The 25,010-nt window shown below is 35.1% G+C and overlaps 1 protein-coding gene across 5 annotated transcripts in view; it reads left to right on the top strand.

Moving 5' to 3' along the window:
- LOC121375025 (oxysterol-binding protein-related protein 9-like) overlaps positions 1 to 25,010 on the top strand; it is a 41,536-nt gene that overhangs the window by 4,083 nt on the left and 12,443 nt on the right. Inside the window, exons 2-14 of one of the 5 annotated variants that reach the window (XM_041502227.1) lie at positions 2,471 to 2,521; positions 5,010 to 5,088; positions 9,257 to 9,333; positions 9,984 to 10,079; positions 10,796 to 10,873; positions 11,580 to 11,630; positions 12,548 to 12,571; positions 15,349 to 15,448; positions 17,823 to 17,930; positions 21,003 to 21,135; positions 21,795 to 21,883; positions 22,345 to 22,374; positions 22,853 to 23,015. In XM_041502227.1, coding sequence (XP_041358161.1) covers positions 2,471 to 2,521; positions 5,010 to 5,088; positions 9,257 to 9,333; positions 9,984 to 10,079; positions 10,796 to 10,873; positions 11,580 to 11,630; positions 12,548 to 12,571; positions 15,349 to 15,448; positions 17,823 to 17,930; positions 21,003 to 21,135; positions 21,795 to 21,883; positions 22,345 to 22,374; positions 22,853 to 23,015 — 1,079 coding nt within the window. Of the gene's footprint in view, positions 1 to 2,470; positions 2,522 to 5,009; positions 5,089 to 9,256; positions 9,334 to 9,983; positions 10,080 to 10,795; positions 10,874 to 11,579; positions 11,631 to 12,195; positions 12,229 to 12,547; positions 12,572 to 15,348; positions 15,449 to 17,822; positions 17,931 to 21,002; positions 21,136 to 21,794; positions 21,884 to 22,344; positions 22,375 to 22,852; positions 23,016 to 25,010 lie in introns of all 5 variants that reach the window. The other 4 variants (XM_041502226.1, XM_041502228.1, XM_041502229.1 and 1 more) reach the window with 4 other exon arrangements.

The following is a 25,010-nucleotide window of genomic DNA, read 5'->3' as shown; positions in this document are numbered from 1 at the left end:
GGAAATAAAATAATTATTAAATCATAAAAATAATTAACTTAATAATGCATACAAATTTTATTATAAATACAAATTATATATTTTGTAGCCCACATCATAATTATTATATTAATAATTATCTTATCATTTCAAATTTAAAAAATTTATAATTAACATTACCTGAAAATTGCATCAACAAAAATTATATTCTGCCCAACCTGCCTTGTCCCCTTGACATTCAAAGTACACGGAAACACATCGGTACTAAATATAGATTATACTAATTCAGATTCCCGTTGTTCGTTTCTCTATATGGCAAACCAAAGCTGTTATAATACACATAAGACGTATTGCAACTATGTGTTAGCTACAGAAAATAAATGACAATATGTAAGGCATGTAAAAAGTTAATATGATAACTTTATTCTATGTAAACCAGTAATCACTAAGGCTTTGCTTCACCCCCAAAGACCCGGATGATCGGTAACTAGGCCGTGTGATGTCACGCCGGTTCCGAGAATTGTTTGTGTAAACTTCATTGATACTTATGTCGCGTAAGGATGCGTGGGTTCATTCACTATTATTTGAATTTTTTTAAATTGCTTTTGTAGCTTTCACGTGTATTTTCTTCAAAATATCTAAATATGGTTGCCTGAATAACCCGGCTTGTTGCACAAAAGAGGGGTGGGGGGGTAGTAGGCGTGGCTTATATTTGTTCAGTTCATCGAGATATGAACGAAAAAATGTAAGCGCCTCTGAACCAATCAGATTGCCATAAAGTGTATAGACGCAAAGAAAATTTAATTATTTTCCATAAAAGTAGGAATACCGTCTGATAGAAATGTTTCCGGTGAGTACTGTGTGCAAAATGACAGGAAATATGAATTGGGGAATGCAATGTCGACTGGCATGACATTGGGCTAGATATCTCGCCTGCAGTAGGCAGAATGTTAATATCTACGGTGGATGAGTCACCTTTCGCACCCATGTTTTGGCATCCTACACAATAAATATCACATCTTAATGAATTACACCTTAGATTCAAATTTAGTAAATAGTATAAACAAATTTAATTAAAAGATTTTCTTCAGTATTCAATATATTTACAGGCCTCAAATTTGGCCTAGACCTATGACAAATATTTGATGGTATTTCAGCCAAAATGCTAAGGATAGAATATTGAAAGAGGTGTGCACACTATGAATCTATGAATGCAATAATCCCCATACATAATACAGCTGATAGTAGTGGCACGTATAGATAATTAATTTGTTTAATCTTGACAAAAATGACACCTACAGGGTACATGTATTGATTGGTGTTGATAAAATTCATTGTTTACATATATTGCACCACATGACTAACAAACACAAATGGCCTTATTGGTGGAATGGTTAAGCTGTCAGCAGATTTATGACTGACAGGTGCTGGGTTCATATCCAAGGACTGTCTTCAACCCAGAATAAACTGGAATGATGAAAGACCAGTACACTGACATCTTTGTGACCAACCACTAATCACCAGCTATTAATCTCTGTCCTGGACAGACGACCCAAATAGTAGAGGTATTTTTCCAGGACAGTGCAGTTGAACTTTGAACGTTATTACAGTGTCTGCATTAAGCTGTGTTAGGGCAAGTAACAATGGAGAGACATTTAAATGTCATGTATACATGTATATAAGATATACACATGTAGTTGATGTTGATAGTCAGTGTTGAGCCCTAAAGTACTAGGCACAGCTAAAGTTTAGGCTGAGTAAATTTTAAAAAGTTGGACTAATGTGTACATGAATTCATACAAATTACATTACATATTTTTCAGTAAATTAATTTGCCATTTGTGGTCTTTGTTGTAGGGAATGAGTATACAATTGGTTTTACAAAAATGAAATGAAAAATAATTTGTAAAATATTCTTCAGCTTTCACACAAACACACAACACTTATAAACTTATAAAAGCCCCCTCCCCCTATATATGTTAAGTAGTGATGTATGTTTGATGTAAATTGGCATTTCCCCAGCTTTGATACACATGTAATGATGTATGTTAGATGTCAATTGACATTTCCGAAGCTTTCATGCACAGGTGCATCCAATACATTTGTGTATGAATATTTACACATGTGCACAAGTGTTCTTTGTTTCAGAATATGATGCTACATGTATTTAACCAGACAGCAACTTGTAAAAGCATGTGAACATGTCTTGCAAGTGAAATAGTCTTAAAAACAATATAGTTAACATGTATTAAGTTGATAATATTTTATTATAAAACGTAGCTGGTACATGTAGTCAGTATTCAGTGAGATGGAGCAATTGTTGAATGATTTTTTTATTTTTAATTATTATTTTAAACAAGAACTATAGAAGAAGTGAGTGTAACTGTCTGTGTAAGATGGGACTGGGTGGGTGATAACAAACTTTTGTTTACAAGGTTACACACATGTGTTACTTAGCCATGTTTACAGTGTATTTATTTTTGTGTTTCAGTCGAAAGATAAGATGATGAGAGGATCACGGCGAGGCTGTGTGCGGTTGAAGGTTTGTTATTCTGTTGTATAATTAATACTTGTATTTATTGTAAAAGTGGTAAAGCGCTCGCTTGATGCACGGTCAGTTTAGGATTGATCCCCGTCAGTGGGCCCATTGGGCTATTTCTCGCTCCAGCCAGTCCACCATGACTGGTACATCAAAGGCCGTGGTATGGGATGGTGCATATAAAAGATCCCTTGCTGTTAATCGAAAAGAGTAGCCCATAAAGTGGCAACAGCGGGTTTCCTCCCTCAATATCTGTGTGGTCCTTAACCATATGTCCGACGCCATATAACAGTAAATAAAATGTGTTGAGTGCATTGTTAAATAAATCATTTCCATTATTGTGAAAAATCTTGATGTAAGGTATATATATGTACTATTTTATATGGATGTAGCTCAGTAGTAGAGCACTTGCTTGAGATGTAATGTGTCTGAGAATACATGTTGATTGCACTTAGTTAACCTGTTGCTTTTTATCCCAACCAGTTTCCTATAACTAGTATATTAAATGCTATGGTATGACATGTGCTGTCTTAGATGGAAAAGTAAATAAAAAAAGATCTCTTGACTAGATTTGATAGGAGTAGCATACATGTATGTGCCTGCCATATTTTAAAATGTACTTAGGTGTTGTTAACTAAATATGCTTTCCCTTTCCGTTATACAGGCATCGGAATAAGTCGAGAACGGTCGTTCAGGTTACCGGTAGGTTACCACATGTTAGAGAAGTCGAGAACGGTGTTTCGTTCTCGACAAAAATTTCAACGTTAACGGTAGTTTCGTTTCCGAACGTAAACCAGGCAATGCATTCAGGACTTCTGCGTTTCATTATCTTGTCAGGAATTGCATCGATGTTTGCGCGCAAGTCACTCCGCGTTTAAGCAGCGCCCACTAGATGAATTTATGTCCGCGTTTTGTTTTCTCGTACAAAATTGCACCGATGTTCATGTGCACTTGTGCAATTGCAAAGCAAATTTTGGCAATCCACGTTTAAGCAGCGCCCACTAGATAAATTTACTTCCGGATTTCGTTTCTCGTACCGATGTTCGCGCACACCGTTACAATTTCAGAACGACCGCGTAATAGTAACAGGAATTCAATTCTAACTTTCATATAGTTGTGGAAACCTATAGGTTACCAGGTTATATTTTGTGGTAACCTGTAAATGGGTTACCAGACACAATGCTTATTTCAATGCCTGTTTATATAAATTTGCAACATGTCAAAAATATGATCAAGTGATATGCATTTCTGCTGTGGTTATGATGTATGTTACTGCCATAAAATGATTTTGTATTTTTCCTTTGTTCTGTTCTTCTAATTGCCTCATTGTTATTTATTCTTTAAAAAAAAAAAACCCAAACAATTTACATCTCATCTCTTCCTTTTATGTGTAGTTTTTTTCTGGTATTCAGATTTGTTTCTGCCAGGCATACATTGAACAAAGGCCCCTTGCCAAAAGAAAGTGGCACTGAAATTTTCCAATTTGCTTGATGTAAATTTGCTTTTTGTAATTATGTCTGTTCTATTAAATTAATTTAACAATGTTGCATAGCATTATTCAACTTGGCCTAAAAGAACATCCCAATTATGATTAAATCATGCTAATTTTCACATTCCCATCAGACATCGACTCAGCTGTAAAATACTTGATAAATCCCAGGTTCTGCTCTACAGCATATGTGTGTATTCAGCAAAGGAAAATGGACAGTTTATTAAGCAAACAAAGGACAGGAAATAGTAAATACAGGCAAAAATTTGCTGTTGAAAATAAATATAGACATGGCTCTTGACAGCGTAAAACAATCAGTATGAACTAGGCGTGCCTGAAAAGTCACTTGAAGTTGCAGTTTATTCTTACAGGAATCACTTGAAGAAACACTTTACTGTCTAATGTGGTGGTGACAATATTTCTACATGTAAATACAAACACAAATGACATATCTATGTAAGCTTAAAAATAAAGGACTTATGAATTCTTTGTATGCATGTCATGTACATGTACGGTATATCATAATATTTGAAGGAAGAAATATGTTGGGGTGTTTTTTTTTTGGGGGGGGGGGGGGGGTAATAGCATCAAATTGTCCATGTAATTGTAAATCACTGGCTGTTACAGGTTGCTTTAATTCAGAAATGTCCATGAGGTGCACCATCAGATATTTGAGTGTTGAAGCAAATTCCACTTTTTCATTGGAATTAATATATCTGTTTTGCAAATACATGTACTGTTATTTATTCCAGATAATCCATATACATATACTAGTAAATCAAAAATCATTTGACAAGACATGTTAATACAACTTGGGCTTGTACATGTGTGTCTGTATTATTTCTTTTCATATGTAACCTGACCTTTGGCATAAATTTCCCATGGACAGGCCCATACATTCTAACAGCCAATCATTTGTTCCAGTCAAGTGTTAGCTATTTTGTTTCTCTCTTTCCTTTATTGTCGGGCCTGTATTTGTATTATTTTACCTCTTGTTTTCAGGGTGCTATTATTGGTATAGACGATGAAGATGACAGTACTTTTACAATCACTGTTGATTTGAAGACATTTCATTTCCAAGGTTCATTTTGATTACCTTTTTGATATTGGTTGTAATCAGTTTTATTTCCTATTTCATTACATACAACAGTTAATATTTGCTACTAGCTTTTAGCTGGTTACAAAATAATATCATTAATATAAAATGGTTGTGTCAAAAGAGTATTACAGTGATGTAATGGTTAATTTTCATTAATGGAGGACTTTTTCAATATTAGTTTAGTTCACAGGTATTTGTTACGTGGCTGTTCACAGTTATCAAGACGTTCACGAATGTAACAACCATATGTTGAGGGAATGGAGGTTACGGCCAGCATAAACTAGAAAACACATTTTAATACAAATATTCCTTGCAAGATGATAGTAAATATTTTAGGAGTGTTTGGTTTGGGGGGTTTTAAAGAAAAAGGTGCTTTTTATATACATTTTATACACATATAAAAATGTTGACAATTGTGAACCACTGTATTGTGATGAGAATCTCAGTATGTTAATTATATTTCAGAGGGTGGGGCGTAGCCCAGTGGTAAAGTGCACATCTGATGCGCGGTCGGTCTGGGATTGATCCCCATCAGTGGGTCCATTGGGCTATTTCTCGTTCCAGCCAGTGCACCACAACTGTGATATGTGTTATCCTGTCTGTGGGATGGTGCATATAAAAGATCCCTTTCTACTACTGCAAAAATGTTGCAGGTTTCATCTCTAAGACTGTCATAATTACTAAATGTTTGCCATCCAATAGCCGATGATTAATAAATCAGTGTGCTCTACTACTGCAAAAATGTTGCAGGTTTCATGTTTGTGCCATCCAATAGCTCTAAGACAAATCAGTGTGTCATGGTGTTAATTACTCTAAGACTGTCATAATTACTAAATGTTTGCCATCCAATAGCCGATGATTAATAAATCAGTGTGCTCTATTGGTGTTGTTAAACAAAACAAACTTTAACTCTAAGACTATGTCAAAATTACCAAATGTTTGACATCCAATAGCCGATGATTAATAAATCAATGTGGTTCTAGTGGTGGTGTTAAACAAAACAAACTTTAACTCTAAGACTACATGTCAAAATTACCAAATGTTTGACATCCAATAGCCGATGATTAATAAATCAATGTGCTCTAGTGGTGGTGTTAAACAAAACAAACTTTAACTCTAAGACTGTCAAAATTACCAAATGTTTGTGCCATCCAATAGCCGATGATTAATAAATCAGTGTGCTCTATTGGTGGTGTTAAACAAAACAAACTTTACCTCTAAGACTACATGTCAAAATTACCAAATGTTTGACATCCAATAGCCGATGATTAATAAATCAATATGGCTCTAGTGGTGGTGTTAAACAAAACAAACTTTAACTCTAAGACTGTCAAAATTACCAAATGTTTGACATCCAATAGCCGATGATTAATAAATCAATGTGCTCTAGTGGTGGTGTTAAACAAAACAAACTTTAACTCTAAGACTACATGTCAAAATTACCAAATGTTTGACATCCAATAGCCGATGATTAATAAATCAGTGTGCTCTAGTGGTGTTGTTAAACAAAACAAACTTTAACTCTAAGACTATGTCAAAATTACCAAATGTTTGACATCCAATAGCCGATGATTAATAAATCAATGTGCTCTAGTGGTGGTGTTAAACAAAACAAACTTTAACTCTAAGACTACATGTCAAAATTACCAAATGTTTGACATCCAATAGCGGATGATTAATAAATCAATGTGGTTCTAGTGGTGGTGTTAAACAAAACAAACTTTAACTCTAAGACTGTCAAAATTACCAAATGTTTGACATCCAATAGCCGATGATTAATAAATCAATGTGCTCTAGTGGTGGTGTTAAACAAAACAAACTTTAACTCTAAGACTACATGTCAAAATTACCAAATGTTTGACATCCAATAGCCGATGATTAATAAATCAGTGTGCTCTAGTGGTGTTGTTAAACAAAACAAACTTTAACTCTAAGACTATGTCAAAATTACCAAATGTTTGACATCCAATAGCCGATGATTAATAAATCAATGTGCTCTAGTGGTGGTGTTAAACAAAACAAACTTTAACTCTAAGACTACATGTCAAAATTACCAAATGTTTGACATCCAATAGCCGATGATTAATAAATCAATGTGCTCTAGTGGTGGTGTTAAACAAAACAAACTTTAACTCTAAGACTACATGTCAAAATTACCAAATGTTTGACATCCAATAGCCGATGATTAATAAATCAATGTGGTTCTAGTGGTGGTGTTAAAGAAAACAAATTTTAACTCTAAGACTGTCAAAATTACCAAATGTTTGACATCCAATAGCCGATGATTAATAAATCAATGTGCTCTAGTGGTGGTGTTAAACAAAACAAACTTTAACTCTAAGACTACATGTCAAAATTACCAAATGTTTGACATCCAATAGCGGATGATTAATAAATCAATGTGGTTCTAGTGGTGGTGTTAAACAAAACAAACTTTAACTCTAAGACTGTCAAAATCACCAAATGTTTGACATCCAATAGCCGATGATTAATAAATCAATGTGCTCTAGTGGTGGTGTTAAACAAAACAAACTTTAACTCTAAGACTACATGTCAAAATTACCAAATGTTTGACATCCAATAGCGGATGATTAATAAATCAATGTGGTTCTAGTGGTGGTGTTAAACAAAACAAACTTTAACTCTAAGACTGTCAAAATTACCAAATGTTTGACATCCAATAGCCGATGATTAATAAATCAATGTGCTCTAGTGGTGGTGTTAAACAAAACAAACTTTAACTCTAAGACTACATGTCAAAATTACCAAATGTTTGACATCCAATAGCCGATGATTAATAAATCAGTGTGCTCTAGTGGTGTTGTTAAACAAAACAAACTTTAACTCTAAGACTATGTCAAAATTACCAAATGTTTGACATCCAATAGCCGATGATCAATAAATCAATGTGGTTCTAGTGGTGGTGTTAAAGAAAACAAATTTTAACTCTAAGACTGTCAAAATTACCAAATGTTTGACATCCAATAGCCGATGATTAATAAATCAATGTGCTCTAGTGGTGGTGTTAAACAAAACAAACTTTAACTCTAAGACTACATGTCAAAATTACCAAATGTTTGACATCCAATAGCGGATGATTAATAAATCAATGTGGTTCTAGTGGTGGTGTTAAACAAAACAAACTTTAACTCTAAGACTGTCAAAATCACCAAATGTTTGACATCCAATAGCCGATGATTAATAAATCAATGTGCTCTAGTGGTGGTGTTAAACAAAACAAACTTTAACTCTAAGACTACATGTCAAAATTACCAAATGTTTGACATCCAATAGCCGATGATTAATAAATCAGTGTGGTTCTAGTGGTGGTGTTAAACAAAACAAACTTTAACTCTAAGACTGTCAAAATCACCAAATGTTTGACATCCAATAGCCGATGATTAATAAATCAATGTGGTTCTAGTGGTGGTGTTAAACAAAACAAACTTTAACTCTAAGACTGTCAAAATCACCAAATGTTTGACATCCAATAGCTGATGATTAATAAATCAATGTGCTCTAGTGGTGGTGTTAAACAAAACAAACTTTAACTCTAAGACTATGTCAAAATTACCAAATGTTTGACATCCAATAGCCGATGATTAATAAATCAATGTGGTTCTAGTGGTGGTGTTAAACAAAACAAACTTTAACTCTAAGACTACATGTCAAAATTACCAAATGTTTGACATCCAATAGCAGATGATTAATAAATCAGTGTGCTCTAGTGGTGGTGTTAAACAAAACAAACTTTAACTCGAAGACTGTCAAAATCACCAAATGTTTGACATCCAATAGCCGATGATTAATAAATCAATGTGCTCTAGTGGTGGTGTTAAACAAAACAAACTTAAACTCTAAGACTGTCAAAATCACCAAATGTTTGACATCCAATAGCCGATGATTAATAAATCAGTGTGCTCTAGTGGTGGTGTTAAACAAAACAAACTTTAACTCTAAGACTGTCAAAATTACCAAATGTTTGACATCCAATAGCCGATGATTAATAAATCAATGTGGTTCTAGTGGTGGTGTTAAACAAAACAAACTTTAACTCTAAGACTGTCAAAATTACCAAATGTTTGACATCCAGTAGCCGATGATTAATAAATCAGTGTGCTTTAGTGGTATCATTTACTTTATTTTTCAGCCCGAGATGCAGATGAACGTGAACAGTGGATAGCTGCTCTAGAAAATACTGTTTACCGACACTCTCAGCCAGGAAAGGTAGGCCATTTAACAAAACAAAAATCCCATAATTATATATTTTTCTTACACACCTGTTCGTGAGAACATCATTATTTTTTATTACACATATGTGTTAACATATATACGACACTATATACGACTGGCTGCTCCTAGGTGATGACCAGGTCACCAATGCCATACCATCCAATGAAAAAACAGCACATTCGAAATCGATTCCACAGTGACATATAGTTAACCTGACAGTCATTTGTCTGTGATGCATAAGTTAGCTACAAGCACCATGGCTGTAAATAACTTTTAGTCAAAAACCTGATTCTTGAGGATATGTAAGAAATAGAATAATATATTCGTGTTCGTTAGATACCATTTATCTTACAACTCGTTGTTTAAAAAAGTATCCAACTCTCTTTCAGTTAGATACATTTTAAAACAACTCGTAAGATAAATGGTATCTAACGGCCACTCATGTATTCTATATATATAACAATAGCAATTTTCTTTTTTATTTCTTGAAATATGTGATAACTCACCAACCAACAAAATTATTTCAGGTAAAATGTTAATGTGAGCATATTAATTGTGTTTTAATTGAAATTAATTCATGCAACCATTTGTGTATGTTAAAAATTAAACAATTTTTTAAGTCAATTTTTTGTCATTATTTTCAGAAAGTTGAACCTAAAACTGCAGCCAGTATAGAAGAATTCGATCACAAGTTGATGGAGACTGATGCTTATCTTCAAATCCTTATTGATCAAATCCAGGTTAGTAAGCAGTAAATGGTTTGGTTTTTGTTAACTTACTGTAAACCGGGACAAAATCGTGTGCATATTAATTTCACGTCGTTCGTGCCCAACTTCCAAGTCGCAAAAATTTATACGCACTCATTATTTTCACACATTATTTTTTACAGATGCCAACAGTCATTCGCGAAATTTAAATGTTGTGAACATGCGCTAAGGTGCATATTCGCGAAAACCCCCACATCACAATATTAATCCGGTTTACGGTAGTTTTATCTTCTACATTTCTGTAATGAAAGTGCATAGATCTGTAATAGGTGTGACTTAATGGGACTAATATTGAAAGTGAATGTGCAATTTGTTTGCAAATTAGAGTACAATCGAACATGTCTTAATTCCATTTCATAACTTGTAGCACTGAACTAAAATAATTATGAATTAAATATTCTCGAAAATACACCTGAGTCATGTGCACTTGCAAACATGTGATGCAAGTATTTTCGAGCAGGTTGCATAATAGAAAATTTGTCCATGATGAAGAAAGAGAAAAAGTGTTTGTGTAATTTCTTTTGTAAAGAGGGTCTGAAAACCAATCACTGTACTTAAAAAAAAATCATATTTCATGGTGTTCCTCGGTTGAATTGCAGTAAATGTAATGTAAATGTATAATGTGAATCTCATTAAATAACCACTGTATTCTATCCCTGCTTACATGTTTATATATACATATATTGTAGGCCCTTGAAGCAAGAATTGATGCTTGTCCTGATGCAGTTGAAAAAGAAAAGTACAGTGTCATCAAAGTGACAGCTGATGTAAGTTTATTATGATCATATTATAATAAATATTTATTATTTATTAAAGATTTATTTTGTTTGTTGGCCACAGTAGTAATCATAATCAAATATAGACTTAGTCTCTGAACATTAAATAACAGTATGTTGATGCATGCTGTCATGCATGTTATATAAAATAATATTTCCAAGGAACTGTTAGATCTTTACATTTTGAAACTGACTAAGCATACAATATGAACATCAATTCCAGCTTTGTATAAAGTGTTTCTTTCTTTCTTTTGTTATAGGTGAATGTAAAAATAATGGAATCTGGGTCTGGAACATATATTTGTAGATATTTTATGCATTGAAATAAGATTTATTATGATCAGCTACTAATAATGTAAAAAAAAAGAAATCCACCAAAAAACCTCTTGGATTGATAGACCTTTAAGTTTCCTAAAAGCTATTTCTAAAAACAAAATATAATCTTGGGTTAAAGCTGAATCCTGAAGATTATAAGCAATTCAGCAAATTTGGTTTGAAAATATTGAGTGAAATTCACATGTCAATTAGACGAACAGCTAAAATGGTCGTAAATCAACATCGGATGCATGTTTTTTTAACCGCTTTTTGGCGATTTAAGAATGAAAATAAAATTTACCAAATTCAACTTTTATTTTGCATTTAGCGATTTGGCAAATAGCTTAAAGCATATCATCTAATGGATTTGTTTTGTTTTCAGGGAATGGTGGAGGCCATCAAACATGCCATCGTGATGATGCAAATTACAAAGGTTTGACATTGCTTTATAAATGGAAATACAATATTGGTTATGTTTTTTTATGCTTTCGGTATATAGATATTTTTTCTTGTGTTTTTTGCATAAAATAAATAACATGTTTGTTTGATTGATCAATGTTGTAACTAAAAATGTAACATATTAAATGCAGTGAACACAGAAAATTACTTTTTAGGGTGTGAAAACGTGATGCAGGGATAAGTATGTTATTAATGTATCAGATATTTATATTTAATTTATTTTTTACATTTTGACTTTTAAACCGGTAACCATGTTATTGCTGAGGTAATCCTAGATATTATATTATTTAGTTTCAAATCCAGTGTTATACAGTAATAAATTTTTTAAATATCAATTGATTGAACATTTATACTGGTGGATATTCTGATAGCTCTGTGACTTAGAGTGCAGACTGTTTCATACCACGTGTATTAGTATAGAAAATTTAAAACTATGTTAATACTCACTTTATATCATTATCTTTAGTTCTACATGTAAGTCTTTTTGAAAACGTGTCCTGTATTCATTCAAAGACCTATTCTATCACATATTATTATAGGAAGAACAAGTTTGTCCTCCAAATACTCCTGTGGTATGTATCGTGTGTGCCACATTACTCTACTCAAATCAAATGAAGAACCAAACATGAAACCTTGAAGTGATTCCTTAGTCTGCACAGAATATTATCTCACCCCGAAATACACCCATGCTTGATAATATTTGAGATATTATACTGTTAGCTATTAGTGGTCTTGCTCTAATAACTATTGCCAGTAATGTTGAAGTTGTAATTAGTTGGTATTTATTGATCTTAAGAAATGGTTATGGTTTCTATGGTTTTGAAAACAATTTTAATTATTATAATGGAGTAGAAAATGCATGTAACTGTGAACTAAATAATGTTTTGACAGGGTAAACTTTTCCCACCAAAGATTGTAAGTCCTTTGATTTAAGTGCACCGACCAGTATTCTGTCATTATTGCACTTTGCACAGTCAGCTGTTTGTTAAATATATAGCAGATGGGTATTGTAACTGCTTTTCTGTATGCTTAGTACCTTCTGATCAGTTGTTATTGATGAATGGACCACAAGAAAAGATCTTCATTGTAATTTTGTTTTCTTTGCTACCAGTCAAAACCCAAAACATAGCTGAAGTATAGCAAAAAACATTTCCAAACTTCCAAAATTTTCAGTAGGTACGTAGATGCATAAACATTTTTATTTGATATTTATTATCTACATACAATTTTATTCAGTGAAAAATAACTCAAATTATCAAAAAACACCCACAATTATTTACTCGATTATACTTTGCTATGGTCTGTTCCAAAATTGAATGTAAAGAGGAGGCAGAAGACACTGTAATTAGTATTTTTTGCCTGGTGAATCTGTGAACATTGTTTTCACTATGCCTACTTGGATTCAATAAAAGTTTATTTTATGGATGGTGGGTGTGCAAATGAATGGTCTCTTTTCCCCTCCATGTTATTAATTCAGAAAAAAAACCCAAATAGATAATCTAAAATTATCTCCCTCAAATTATTAAGCTAAATATATTGAATGGCTTGTTCTTGCATTATCTAATATTCGTACTAATATATTATTGTTGCAGTGGTAGTCGAATCTTGTTGGATTGAACTTTGTTAGTGCATGTAAATTGATTGGTGCCATGAGCCATATCCCAATCTTGCAGTTAAAAACAAGCAGAATAAAATTAGTTATAATAACTTTATAAGGGTGTAAAAATAATGCACTAGTCTGTTAAAAAATAAAAAAACAAAAAAGTTAAATTTTAAAAATATTTTATTGATAAGAATTAACTTCTAAATATGTTTTTATTTTTTTCGATATCACCATTTTATGTATAGCTACTAAATGTTGGAAGAATTATGAATAAAAGTTTTTTCTACATGTATGTCAAACAGAATGTCATGTACCAGTATTTAGGTTGCAGCAATTAATAATTTATTTAACTCTTGTCCATTGGTTTATACGGTAATGATACGGCTCACTTTTGATGGAATAATAATTATTTTGTAAAAATTATTTTCTACTTGGACAATAAGATTTGATTTGATTGCATGGGATGAATGGACAGCATTTTATTTAAACTAACACTGATGTATTATAGTGTATCTTAATTATTAATGATATTTAGTACAGGGAGTCGTTTAGTCACTAGAGCAAGATGGCTATCAACATCTTGTGAAACATACCTAGGAATCTTTGTATAATCCTTTAAGCACTTGCATATGTTAACCCTAACACATCTGCCTGTTTAATGACTCATAAAAAGCATTATATGTTACCTTTTTTTATTATCTCAACCCATTTTGCCTCAAACCTGTTATTGCGATTTGTTGGTGAAAAAAGGTTACGCCGTTCAGTAGGTCTTGGTTATTTTATTATGCTAAATATATAGTGAATAGTTCTGTTGTACCATAATTAATTATTATATTGTTAAACTGTTAATAACTGTCCTTTTTCCAAATTTCTGAAACTGAATGACCCCCCCCCCCCCCCCCCCCCCCAAAAAAAAAAATGATAACCCTTCTGAATATGGAACTGGCTTAAAAGTATGGTGACTGTAATTTTAATATATCACACGCATTACTATATGGATATTTGCCACATTCATTGAAAATTGTAGGCCCATAGCAACGGATTCAAATTTGTAAGTGAAAAATGTGACAAAATTTAAGCAAATATGTATAATAAATAGAGATTATTATCCGAGCTTGTGTGTCGTACTGATTTTACAAAACAAGTGTCACAATTCTTGTATTGCCAGAGCAAGAGCGAGTTTCTTAAAACCATAAGACTCACACACGAGTGTAATAATTTCTTTATTATCCATATTATTATTGCTGTTTTCTTTATGAATGACAAGACCCAACTCAAGATGTTTCAGCCACAACTAGGAGGAGATGACGAAATGACGTTTTTCAAATGCACAGTCTGAGCTAGGACTGGAGAAGCAACGTCATGTTATGACATCGCTTTCCAAAATTACGTCATTACACTTGCTATTACATGTGTGCTTCGTATGATTATTATTAACTCTGTTATGTTGAACCATATGGGTAATAATAATAAATATAACCCACATGTTTAATGCTTACAACCCTTGCAGTGGCTGATCAATATTCAGCAATGCCGATATAAAAGCTGAAGTAAAATTAATTAATGCTGATGCATTTCTAATGAAGCAGAGTTCATTTTAGCTGAAGCAAACTATTTTTGCCTGAGCATTTGATTCATCTGACGCAGTTAAACAAATGCTGAGGCAATTTTCTGAATTAAATAACATTAATTAATGTCTTTAGAAATTTCTGTTAAGTGAATAATCTGTACAAAGTGTTATTAGTATTGTTTATCTAATCTATATTTAAATTATCAAATGAGTAATATGTCTACTTGATGGCAAACAATGTGAAGTTTGTCTGTGATGATATTCCATTAATTAATAATATATCTTAGACTTCTATGTTTTTGAAAAAGTGAAAAACAATACTGTAAGTGTTAAGGAGTGGAAATTTGCACCTCGAGTTGATACAGTTTAAAAATTGCAAGCAGTTCATGTAGTAAATGTTTAGAATGTTTTGTTTTTGTGTTACAAGTCTTTAAGTGTGTGTGGAAACTGTTAAAGCAGTAAAATCTATCAATAGTAATAAAATAGAAATACAGTGTCGTGAACAATCCTGTTTTTCAGGAGAGTCTAAAGGAGCCAATTCTGAATGGAACATTGGTGGATCTGCCACTGCTGACCAGTGAAGCCAACTTCAACCATTTTGATAGACTCAAACCTCCAGGTTAACTAGTTCAATATATCACTTACTTATATATACATCACACACTACCACATATGAATTGTAGTATTACATAACATTATTACTATTATTATTATATATATAATCAAAAATATTGTTAATACCATTCAATAGTAAAAACAACACAAAACACAAATTGATGCGGGTGTTGTATTTCAAAAGTATAATTATTTGGCGAGATACGGACACACAATAATTACTATCAAATATAAACATTGCTGTTCACAAACAGCACTACGGGCAAAATATGTTTTTGTATACTTTCTTTTGATACTATGGATATAAGAATGTTCAGCAACCTGCTGCTGTTCATCATTGAAACCAAATTCAGCCACTTTTATAGACTCTTATCTCCAGATTAACTCATTAAATGTATTAAACAACATCACATGCAACATATAAGAAGTGCATTGAATTTTTTAACAACATTATTTTTAATTAACTGGTAAGATGTTTAAAGGTCATTCAGTCTACACACAGAAGGTAGTATTTATTTCATATTATTTTGTGTTAGAACTTTAATTATATATAGGTGTTAATACTATAAAGTTGTTAGCATATGTGTATTTTGGTTAAACTTAAAACAAAATTGAGTTATCGTCTATGTTACTTAGTGTAGATGTTAGTGATGTAGGATTATTTATTTAACCATTTACAATTAATACTGAATCATGAAGAATGCATCCAGCAATTGATGTTACACAATATTTACTTTAGAAATGTTTTTTCTTCTTCTAAATATGTTATTTCATGTTTTATGAAGTTAATATGTCTTATTACATGTCCATGGGCGTATGGGGACTCTTTGATTTAGGGGGGCTGGAGGGGTTGATTTGCCCGAAATTTTACCCAGATAAAAACTGCCCGAATTTTTCCCACTGTTTTGCCCGAATTTGGGGGGGGGGGCAATTACCCTTCCTGCCCCCCCGGGTCGTACGCCCGTGTACATGTCTGTATCGCACTTAATCAAAAGGTACTTAGTTCAGTGTTAATGTTTGTTTGGACTTATTAACCTCATTAATGCAACCATGACCATTAATCATGGCAATCAGCAATGCCGTTGAAATTACCTTGTTGTTTTAAATTTTCCACGACATGTATTGTGCAGTGGAACTTTCAAATTTCTTAATTATTTATTTTTTGTAATACTGACAAATTCCTCTATCTGGTAAATGTCATGGAGACTATTTTCCCACAGCATATTTTTTGAAGTGGTCATTTTTTAATTGCCAGGGTTACTTATGAATATATTACAGTATTACATATCCATATGAGCACATACGGTTCATACAATACCATTACAATGCACACCTGCTAACAATCTTCACTTTGAAGCACACAAATTGATACAGGTATTGGCACAAAACAAGGAAGTAGGCCAAATATTTATTATTGAAACCCATTCAACTAATTTTTTGCACATTATATATCTGCAGAAAACATAATAGCTAAAGTTCAAAATGTGTGACAGAGTAACAAAGAGATAATAAATGAGTTAAGCAAATTTAGACTATTAAAGAAGTATAAAAGACAAAGAAATGATAATATAATTAATATGCTAATAAGATGATCAAGCAGTAGGTGATGTGATAACTGATTGAATGTAAATTATGGAGTAAATTGAAATAATAGAGAGGGCTTAGATCGCTTATGTGTATGGCATAGTATGCATGTACTCATTGTAACCATGTAAAATTATTATTTCAAAAACCCCAGTATGTGTAACAATATATTATGACTAGACAGTTTATCTTTATTAGCAGTTGGGATTTGACAATGTTAGCCAATAATTTTCAGTTCTAAAAAGGGGATAAAAATTAATATGTTGGTGTTTTGTGCTGCACTACAGTTAATGACACCAAATACTACATTCTGTTGCTACACGTACATGTAGACATGCAAGTACACATGAGAAATCTAAACATCAATAATGTCTTTTTAAGTACTGAAGTGATTTCTCAACATTCCTGGGTTTTTTAGCTCTTGAGTTTTGATAGCATTAAAAGTTTAAGTTGTTCATAAATATATAAATTATGGTTTAGGTCACTCCAGAAATTATCATATGGGAAAAGTTAAGTTTTATTTTTAAATGCTTTATGGGGATTGATTTTTTATTGTTATCATTTGTTTTTAAGAATAATACCCATTTAGTGAATTTTATGCACGCTTTGGAATATAAATTTAATTTGGGAATTTCAGATATATTTGATGTGATTACACATTTAAAATTTTTATTCTGTGGTTGTATTTAAAAAACCACCCACCATCATATGATTTATTCTGGAAGTGTCTTTGTTTTCACATCTGTTAGCCCAGTGTGTTTAACCACACACCGACTCTTGTTTCCTCTTCACAGTTCCCTCCTCTGTTTCCTCCGACAATGTCTGCGTGGAGCAGGGTATTGATGTGGTGCACAGCATGGGTGGCAAGGGCACATCTCTCCCTAACATTAACCTTGCTGCGGGTACGTCTTTCACATTCGTTAGTCAGGTTGGTTGGTGTCGCGCCTGTGATGAAAGTCTCTCCCTAACATTAACCTTGCTGCTAGTACGTCTTTCACATTCGTTAGTCGGGTTGGTTGGTGTCGCGTCTGTGATGAAAGTCTCTCCCTAACATTAACCTTGCTGCTAGTACGTCTTTCACATTCGTTAGTCGGGTTGGTTGGTGTCGCGTCTGTGATGAAAGTCTCTCCCTAACATTAACCTTGCTGCGGGTACGTCTTTCACATTCGTTAGTCGGGTTGGTTGGTGTAGCGCCTGTGATAAAAGTCTCTCCCTAACATTAACCTTGCTGCGGGTACGTCTTTCACATTCGTTAGTCGGGTTGGTTGGTGTCGTGTCTGTGATGAAAGTCTCTCCCTAACATTAACCTTGCTGCGGGTACGTCTTTCACATTCGTTAGTCGGGTTGGTTGGTGTCGTGTCTGTGATGAAAGTCTCTCCCTAACATTAACCTTGCTGCGGGTACGTCTTTCACATTCGTTAGTCGGGTTGGTTGGTGTCGCGTCTGTGATGAAAGTCTCTCCCTAACATTAACCTTGCTGCGGGTACGTCTTTCACATTCGTTAGTCGGGTTGGTTGGTGTCGTGTCTGTGATGAAAGTCTCTCCCTAACATTAACCTTGCTGCGGGTACGTCTTTTACATTTGTTAGTCGGGTTGGTTGGTGTAGCGCCTGTGATAAAAGTCTCTCCCTAACATTAACCTTGCTGCGGGTACGTCTTTCACATTCGTTAGTCGGGTTGGTTGGTGTCGTGTCTGTGATGAAAGTCTCTCCCTAACATTAACCTTGCTGCGGGTACGTCTTTCACATTCGTTAGTCGGGTTGGTTGGTGTCGTGTCTGTGATGAAAGTCTCTCCCTAACATTAACCTTGCTGCGGGTACGTCTTTCACATTCGTTAGTCGGGTTTGTTGGTGTCGCGCCTGTGATGAAAGTCTCTCCCTAACATTAACCTTTCTGCGGGTACGTCTTTCACATTCATTAGTCCGGTTGTTGGTGTCGCGCCTGTGATGAAAGTCTATCCCTAACATTAACCTTGCTGCGGGTACGTCTTTCACATTCGATAGTCGGGTTTGTTGGTGTCGCGCCTGTGATGAAAGTCTCTCCCTAACATTAACCTTGCTGCGGGTACGTCTTTCACATTCGTTAGTCCGGTTGGTTGGTGTCCCACGTGTGATGAAAGTCTCTCCCTAACATTAACCTTGCTGCGGGTACGTCTTTCACATTCGTTAGTCAGGTTGGTTGGTGTCCCACCTGTGATGAAAGTCTCTCCCTAACATTAACCTTGCTGCGGGTACGTCTTTCACATTCGTTAGTCCGGTTGGTTTGTGTCGCGCCTGTGATGAAAGTCTCTCCCTAACATTAACCTTGCTGCGGGTACGTCTTTCACATTCGTTAGTCCGGTTGGTTGGTGTCGTGCCTGTGATGAAAGTCTCTCCCTAACATTAACCTTGCTGCGGGTACATCTTTCACATTCGTTAGTCAGGTTGGTTGGTGTCCCGCCTGTGATGAAAGTCTCTCCCTAACATTAACCTTTCTGCGGGTACGTCTTTCACATTCGTTAGTCAGGTTGGTTGGTGTCGCGCCTGTGATGAAAGTCATGGAAGATAAGATGCATGGTCTATTTTTCCGACAGCAATGATTTCAACTTTAATTTTTATCTCCTTGTTTAGTTTTCGTGTTTTGCTTTATTTCTTTCCTTAGTTTCAGGTTGTCAGCAAGATTTGTTTTTCATTAATATTTCAAACAAATGAGTTTGTAATATTTTTTGTATAATGATTAAATTGTCGTGTATTTTCCGATGAAATTACACAGTCGCGGCCGGACTACTACCTGAAATGCATCGGATGAACCAGAGGTGTACCGCATGTTCAGCGGACGATTACCTGATAAGGAAATGCATGGGAACTGATGAATAATGGATGTGTAACGAGGTCCATAGGACAAAACTGACGACTTTAGGAAAAGTACAGTATAAGTACCGTACATGTAACGGGTTTTCATCGGGTCCGAGACAGATAGCGACGTACATCCTCCGGGGTATATAATGTGGCTTCCTTGTTTCACCCCCTCAAGACCTTCTGGGACCGTGAGGACCTTCATGATGGAGTGTCGTGTGAGACTCCGCCTGCAGTATTAGGTGGCCCTGATCCAGGCACAGATTGACCTGCTAGATGCCAATCTCAACATCTATGCCCATGTAGAGAACAGAAGGAGGAGAAGGGGGCAGCGGAGATGGTGGTCTAGGGCATGGCTGGGCCCTGAGAGGCGGCGACAGTTTGGTCTTTATGACCAACTCATGATGGTCATCTTGGAGAGAGGTGTTGAGCCAACTGGAGCCTGATGATATGTGCGCCCTGTGATAGGTCATGTCATAGGGCTTTACATGCACATTCAGAACAAGCTGTTGTAGCGTACGCCGCCCTGTGTTCAATTCACTGGACTATTTATACCCATTTTGGCCGTCACGTGACCTGTACAAATAAGTTCAAAGAACGTTTTGTCAGTTTCTCATGCGTTCCGCTTTCATTTTGACCAGATCTTGTCCGTTACTCGTACGATAATGTCTGTTACAGTGGCCGGTAATTGTCCGGTCATTGTGCGTTTTATCCGCTAAATATCGGGTGTTCTTCCGTTCAAAGAGCCTTGAGCAGCAACAGAGACGACTTTCACCACCGGATAATTTTCTTTCGCTCCGTCAGACGTCCGTTAATGCTATCCGGCAAGGTGTGACAGTAGCTTAACTATATGAATAATGAATTTTAAATAAGAGATTAAAAACTCATGAAAAAAAAAAACTACATGTATTTTAATAAAAAAATTCAAATTATTATTATTACTACTATAATTTTAACACTAAATCTCTTTACAGTAGTAGGTGAGACTTAATTTTGAGGAATTCTTGTTTAAAATATTAAAAACAAATTCCATTGCATTGATAAACAAATTAACCGTATGGGAAAAACAGTAAGCTGTCTAATGTAATTTTAAACTCTGATTGTATCTAGAAATGTTTTTTTTTCTTTTTTGAACATTTAGAAAAGGCTCATGATGTCACGGAAAATCTAGATGTTAAAGGTGATGGTTTGATTCCGGAAGTTTCATATTCCAGCAGTGACGATGAAGAGTTTTATGATGCTGAGGAACACAAGTCACAGCAGTCCAGTCCACAGTAAGATTATCACAGAAAGTCAACACTGCTGGGGACATTATTAAAGGGGAATCTTTTCTCTGTATTTTTAAAACAATTTTCTATTATCTCCAGCAACATAGGTGATGTTAGGGTTGTGGAGCCTTAAATCATCACCCGACTTTTTTCTTTTCTTTTACATAATCACCCAAAGACTAAACACAGGTGAATTGTATAACATAAAATGTTTTATTTGTTTCTCTGCATATTAATATATATATCCCATATATTTTATAGATATTCAGATGTGCAGCTTGCAGTTTTAGCAAGCTAAATAAACAATAACAAATCATTGTTATTTGATCCATACAGCTTCATGATGTAGTTTTAACTGGCTGGATGAGATACAAATGGCAGGTGATTGACTACCCCTTGGTGTGATGATGTTTTGATGCAGTTTAATAAATATTACATTAATGATAACTTATTATGCTAATGTTTAAACTTTGCATAAGGAGTTGAACTCAAAGCCAGATGCTACTAAAACATTTTAGGAACAAAAAATATATATGACTATAGTAAAAGCAATACCCCTCCTTAAATATTGGGGGCAAAGTTCACCATTACATATTGCATAAAGGTGAGAAAACAATTAATATATTATAGTGTTATGATATTCAATATGTTGTGGTAATTTGTAGGAGAAAGGTTTCAATACCTACTGATCACTTGAATGAAAACAACCACGCAGGACCGACAATTATTGCAGCTGAAGATGACTATTTTGATGGTATGTTGCTCATTTTTTATTTCACGTTTTGATGTTTTTAATCAAAACACATGTTTTTGTGCTGGGGTATGATTAAACACATACTGATTTTGATATTATCTTTCATGAAGTCAAAATGTGATCATAAATGCCATACGCAGTTGTTGGTAATATTATTTTACCTGTAATGAAAATTCCAGAAGACAAGATGCTAATGTTGCTTTACCTTTTTTGAATTTTCAGATCTGCATTCAATTTCTGCATTTAGTTCTGTTTCTTAGGAACAGTAAAGTTTTACACATAATTTCATCGACTCAGACTCATACTCATTACAGTACTCATTAGGGCAAAATTTTATTTATATATATGTATATATATATATATATATATGAATGGTACTTTTACTGGTTGTAGATATAGGCCACAATGTGTTTTGTAACAATTTTATTTGGATTTAAGATTTCTTTATTTTTAAATTTCAGAACTGTATGATGAAGTGGATAAAGAAGATTGTAAGTGTTTTTCTCTCCACTCGTACAAAGAACTGGATTTTTTCATATCCTTTATTTCATCTCATCTCTAGATTTGAAACTTGAAATTTAGATCTTACTTGTAATTTCTGTAACTCTTTTAAAGATACAATTTTAAATATAGCTGTTTTCAAAACAGACATTTTCAATTATTTTTAAATAGTGTGAAATGTGTCAGTTCATAATAAAAATAATTATAATTTTAACACTTATTTGTCTGTTGATAACTGACAGTTATAAAGGTGATCATTACTTTTTTCTTTGCTTGGAGTTTTGATTTTTTAAATTTTAATTTCCTCGAATTCTTATTTTTGTTCTTACTTTGGATTTTAAAAATTAATTTCAAAATGTTTTCTTCTTTTTTTCAATATTTAAAAAAAGTATATCCACAAAGAGACTCTCCATCTTACAAAGTAAAATATGGATGAATGTTAAGTGTCTCTCACTGGTTTGTTTTCAGTGGGTTCGCTGGAGCAGCATGGCAGTATCATTGCTCATCTTCTGTCCCAGGTCCGTATCGGCATGGACCTCACCAAGGTCGTTCTTCCTACGTTCATTCTGGAGAGGAGATCGCTGTTGGAGATGTTCGCAGACTTCTTTGCACACCCAGATCTCTTTGTCAAGTAAGAGCATTGTACAAATTCTGAAGAATTACACAATAATAATTAGAATATTCTGTCATTACTGAAATGAATCTGACCAAGAACAAAACAATTGCTTCACTGATTAACTGCAAATGGAACGATATGCATTGATGTATAGTTTTGTGCTAATGTAAAAGAAGTGACCAACAAAGTGCTAAGTGAGCTATGAAAGTAAATGGGGCACTTTCTTGACATCTGTTATGTGATTTTTTTCTTTCTTTTAAAGTGTATTGTGTCCCAAATATCAAGCCGACTTCGACTTTTCACAACTGCTAAAAATCCCTGACTTGAACCAACTTTGGCAGAACAAACCCAACCATATTGGCAACTAGATTAGTGTTTGTTAACTGTTTTAAAAATATTTTAAATGTATGGACCATTCTATCTTTTGACTGATTAACACTTTTTTTCCTAACTCACAGATTTGAATGGTTGTTGTAAAATTATTATTATTTTTTTTTTTTTGACGTGGTAAGCTAATTTTAACTTAGTCTTATTCAACTTACCATACTAGCACAACAACAATGATATACGACCCTGAGTTATAACCTCCACTGCAGAATATCTCCCCTTGCTGGATGTATAACCTACACCTGCGCATGGGTAGACCGTATATCCTCGTTTTTGATTCTGCAGTCATGTTCGAGTTCTGTAGTAAATTTTTTGTCAAATTGTTAAATTGTTTATTAATTTGTAATTTTGTTTTACTCTGTCATACGAGGTCTTTTGGGTAATTTACACAGGGGGTTAATGTCTAACACACGGCTTCCTCGGGCTCCAACCGGTTGGTTGTGTGTGCCGAGGGGGGTTGTCTTAAACGACTGCCCCAGTTTGATCAGCATTTGTTATGTCGGGCGTGCCGTTCTTGTTGTTTTGAACACCAGTGTCATATCTGTGTAAATTGGTCCCCCTCCACGTGGGGGAAGGCTAAGAAGCTGTCAAAAGACGCCGAGCGAAAGAGGATGATTAGACGTGAACGGGACGGGCGGGGCACAGTGGCAACCTCCGGGGTCGTGCTCCATACCGATTTGCCGGCGGTCCAGTTCAAAGAGCTCGCAAGGGCGCCTCCTCGTCTGTTCGCCATCTTCATGGTGATACCGGTAAACCCGAAGCGCCGTTTGGCGCGGAGGGGGCGCTGTTGCTCCCTGTTTCAGCTGAAGCAGGGAAGGTTTCTTCCAGGTCGGGCTCCGTTCCACCTGGGGATTTGCTTTTGCCTCCGTCGGTGGAGGCGGCGCCAGTTACAGTTGTAACGGGGGCGTCAGTCGGAGGGAGTGCAGTCGTGGCAGGAATGACAGTGTCTCTCAGTTCCGACTCCCATCTTGCTGATGGGGGCAGGGTTATCGGTCCTTCACGGCACCGTTTGTCTCACCAGATTTCTGGTGCAGGGTTGGTCGTGGTGTCCGAGGGCACCGTTTCGGCCAATGCGTCTTTCGGTGATCGAGCCACTTGGCGAAATCGCTAAGTCTCACAACGTTGTCTCGGCCATGGAGCCGGGTGGCGTTGTTTCGGGTGCGATGCCAGTGGGCGTCCCTTCTGTTGTTGGGGCACCTGTACAGCGTCATCAACTTTTAGATCGTTTGCATGTGGCTACGTCAACTGGGTTGGCTAATCCACATGTGGTACGTTGGGTTCAGAATTTGGCGCAGGATTTGTACGTGTACGAATTTCCTGACGGTCTGGTTCAACCGACACTACCAGTCCCGTTGTCTGCTTCGGCAGGGATCAGGGAAACTGCAGCTTTCTTGGGTGCACCTGTGTCTACACCGATGGTCAATCTGGATCTGTCAGATCAGGGTAGAGGTTCCAGGCGTTATCCCTCGACTGCGTGGGTGGAACCTTTGGTTTTGTACGGGAACAGGTCCGACTGGTGTGCGCGGATGCAGTTCCGTCGGAGGAGGCTGTTCAGTCTTACAAGGGTGTTTTGTTTGGAAACTGCAGGATTTAGCAGGATTTCGGGCTTGCCGTTAGCGCACG

Source organism: Gigantopelta aegis, chromosome 6 (assembly GCF_016097555.1).
Source record: "Gigantopelta aegis isolate Gae_Host chromosome 6, Gae_host_genome, whole genome shotgun sequence".
NCBI classification, from domain to species: Eukaryota; Metazoa; Mollusca; class Gastropoda; order Neomphalida; family Peltospiridae; genus Gigantopelta; species Gigantopelta aegis.
Note: the sequence above shows the minus strand (reverse complement) of the source record. Positions and strands in the feature narration are given on the sequence as shown.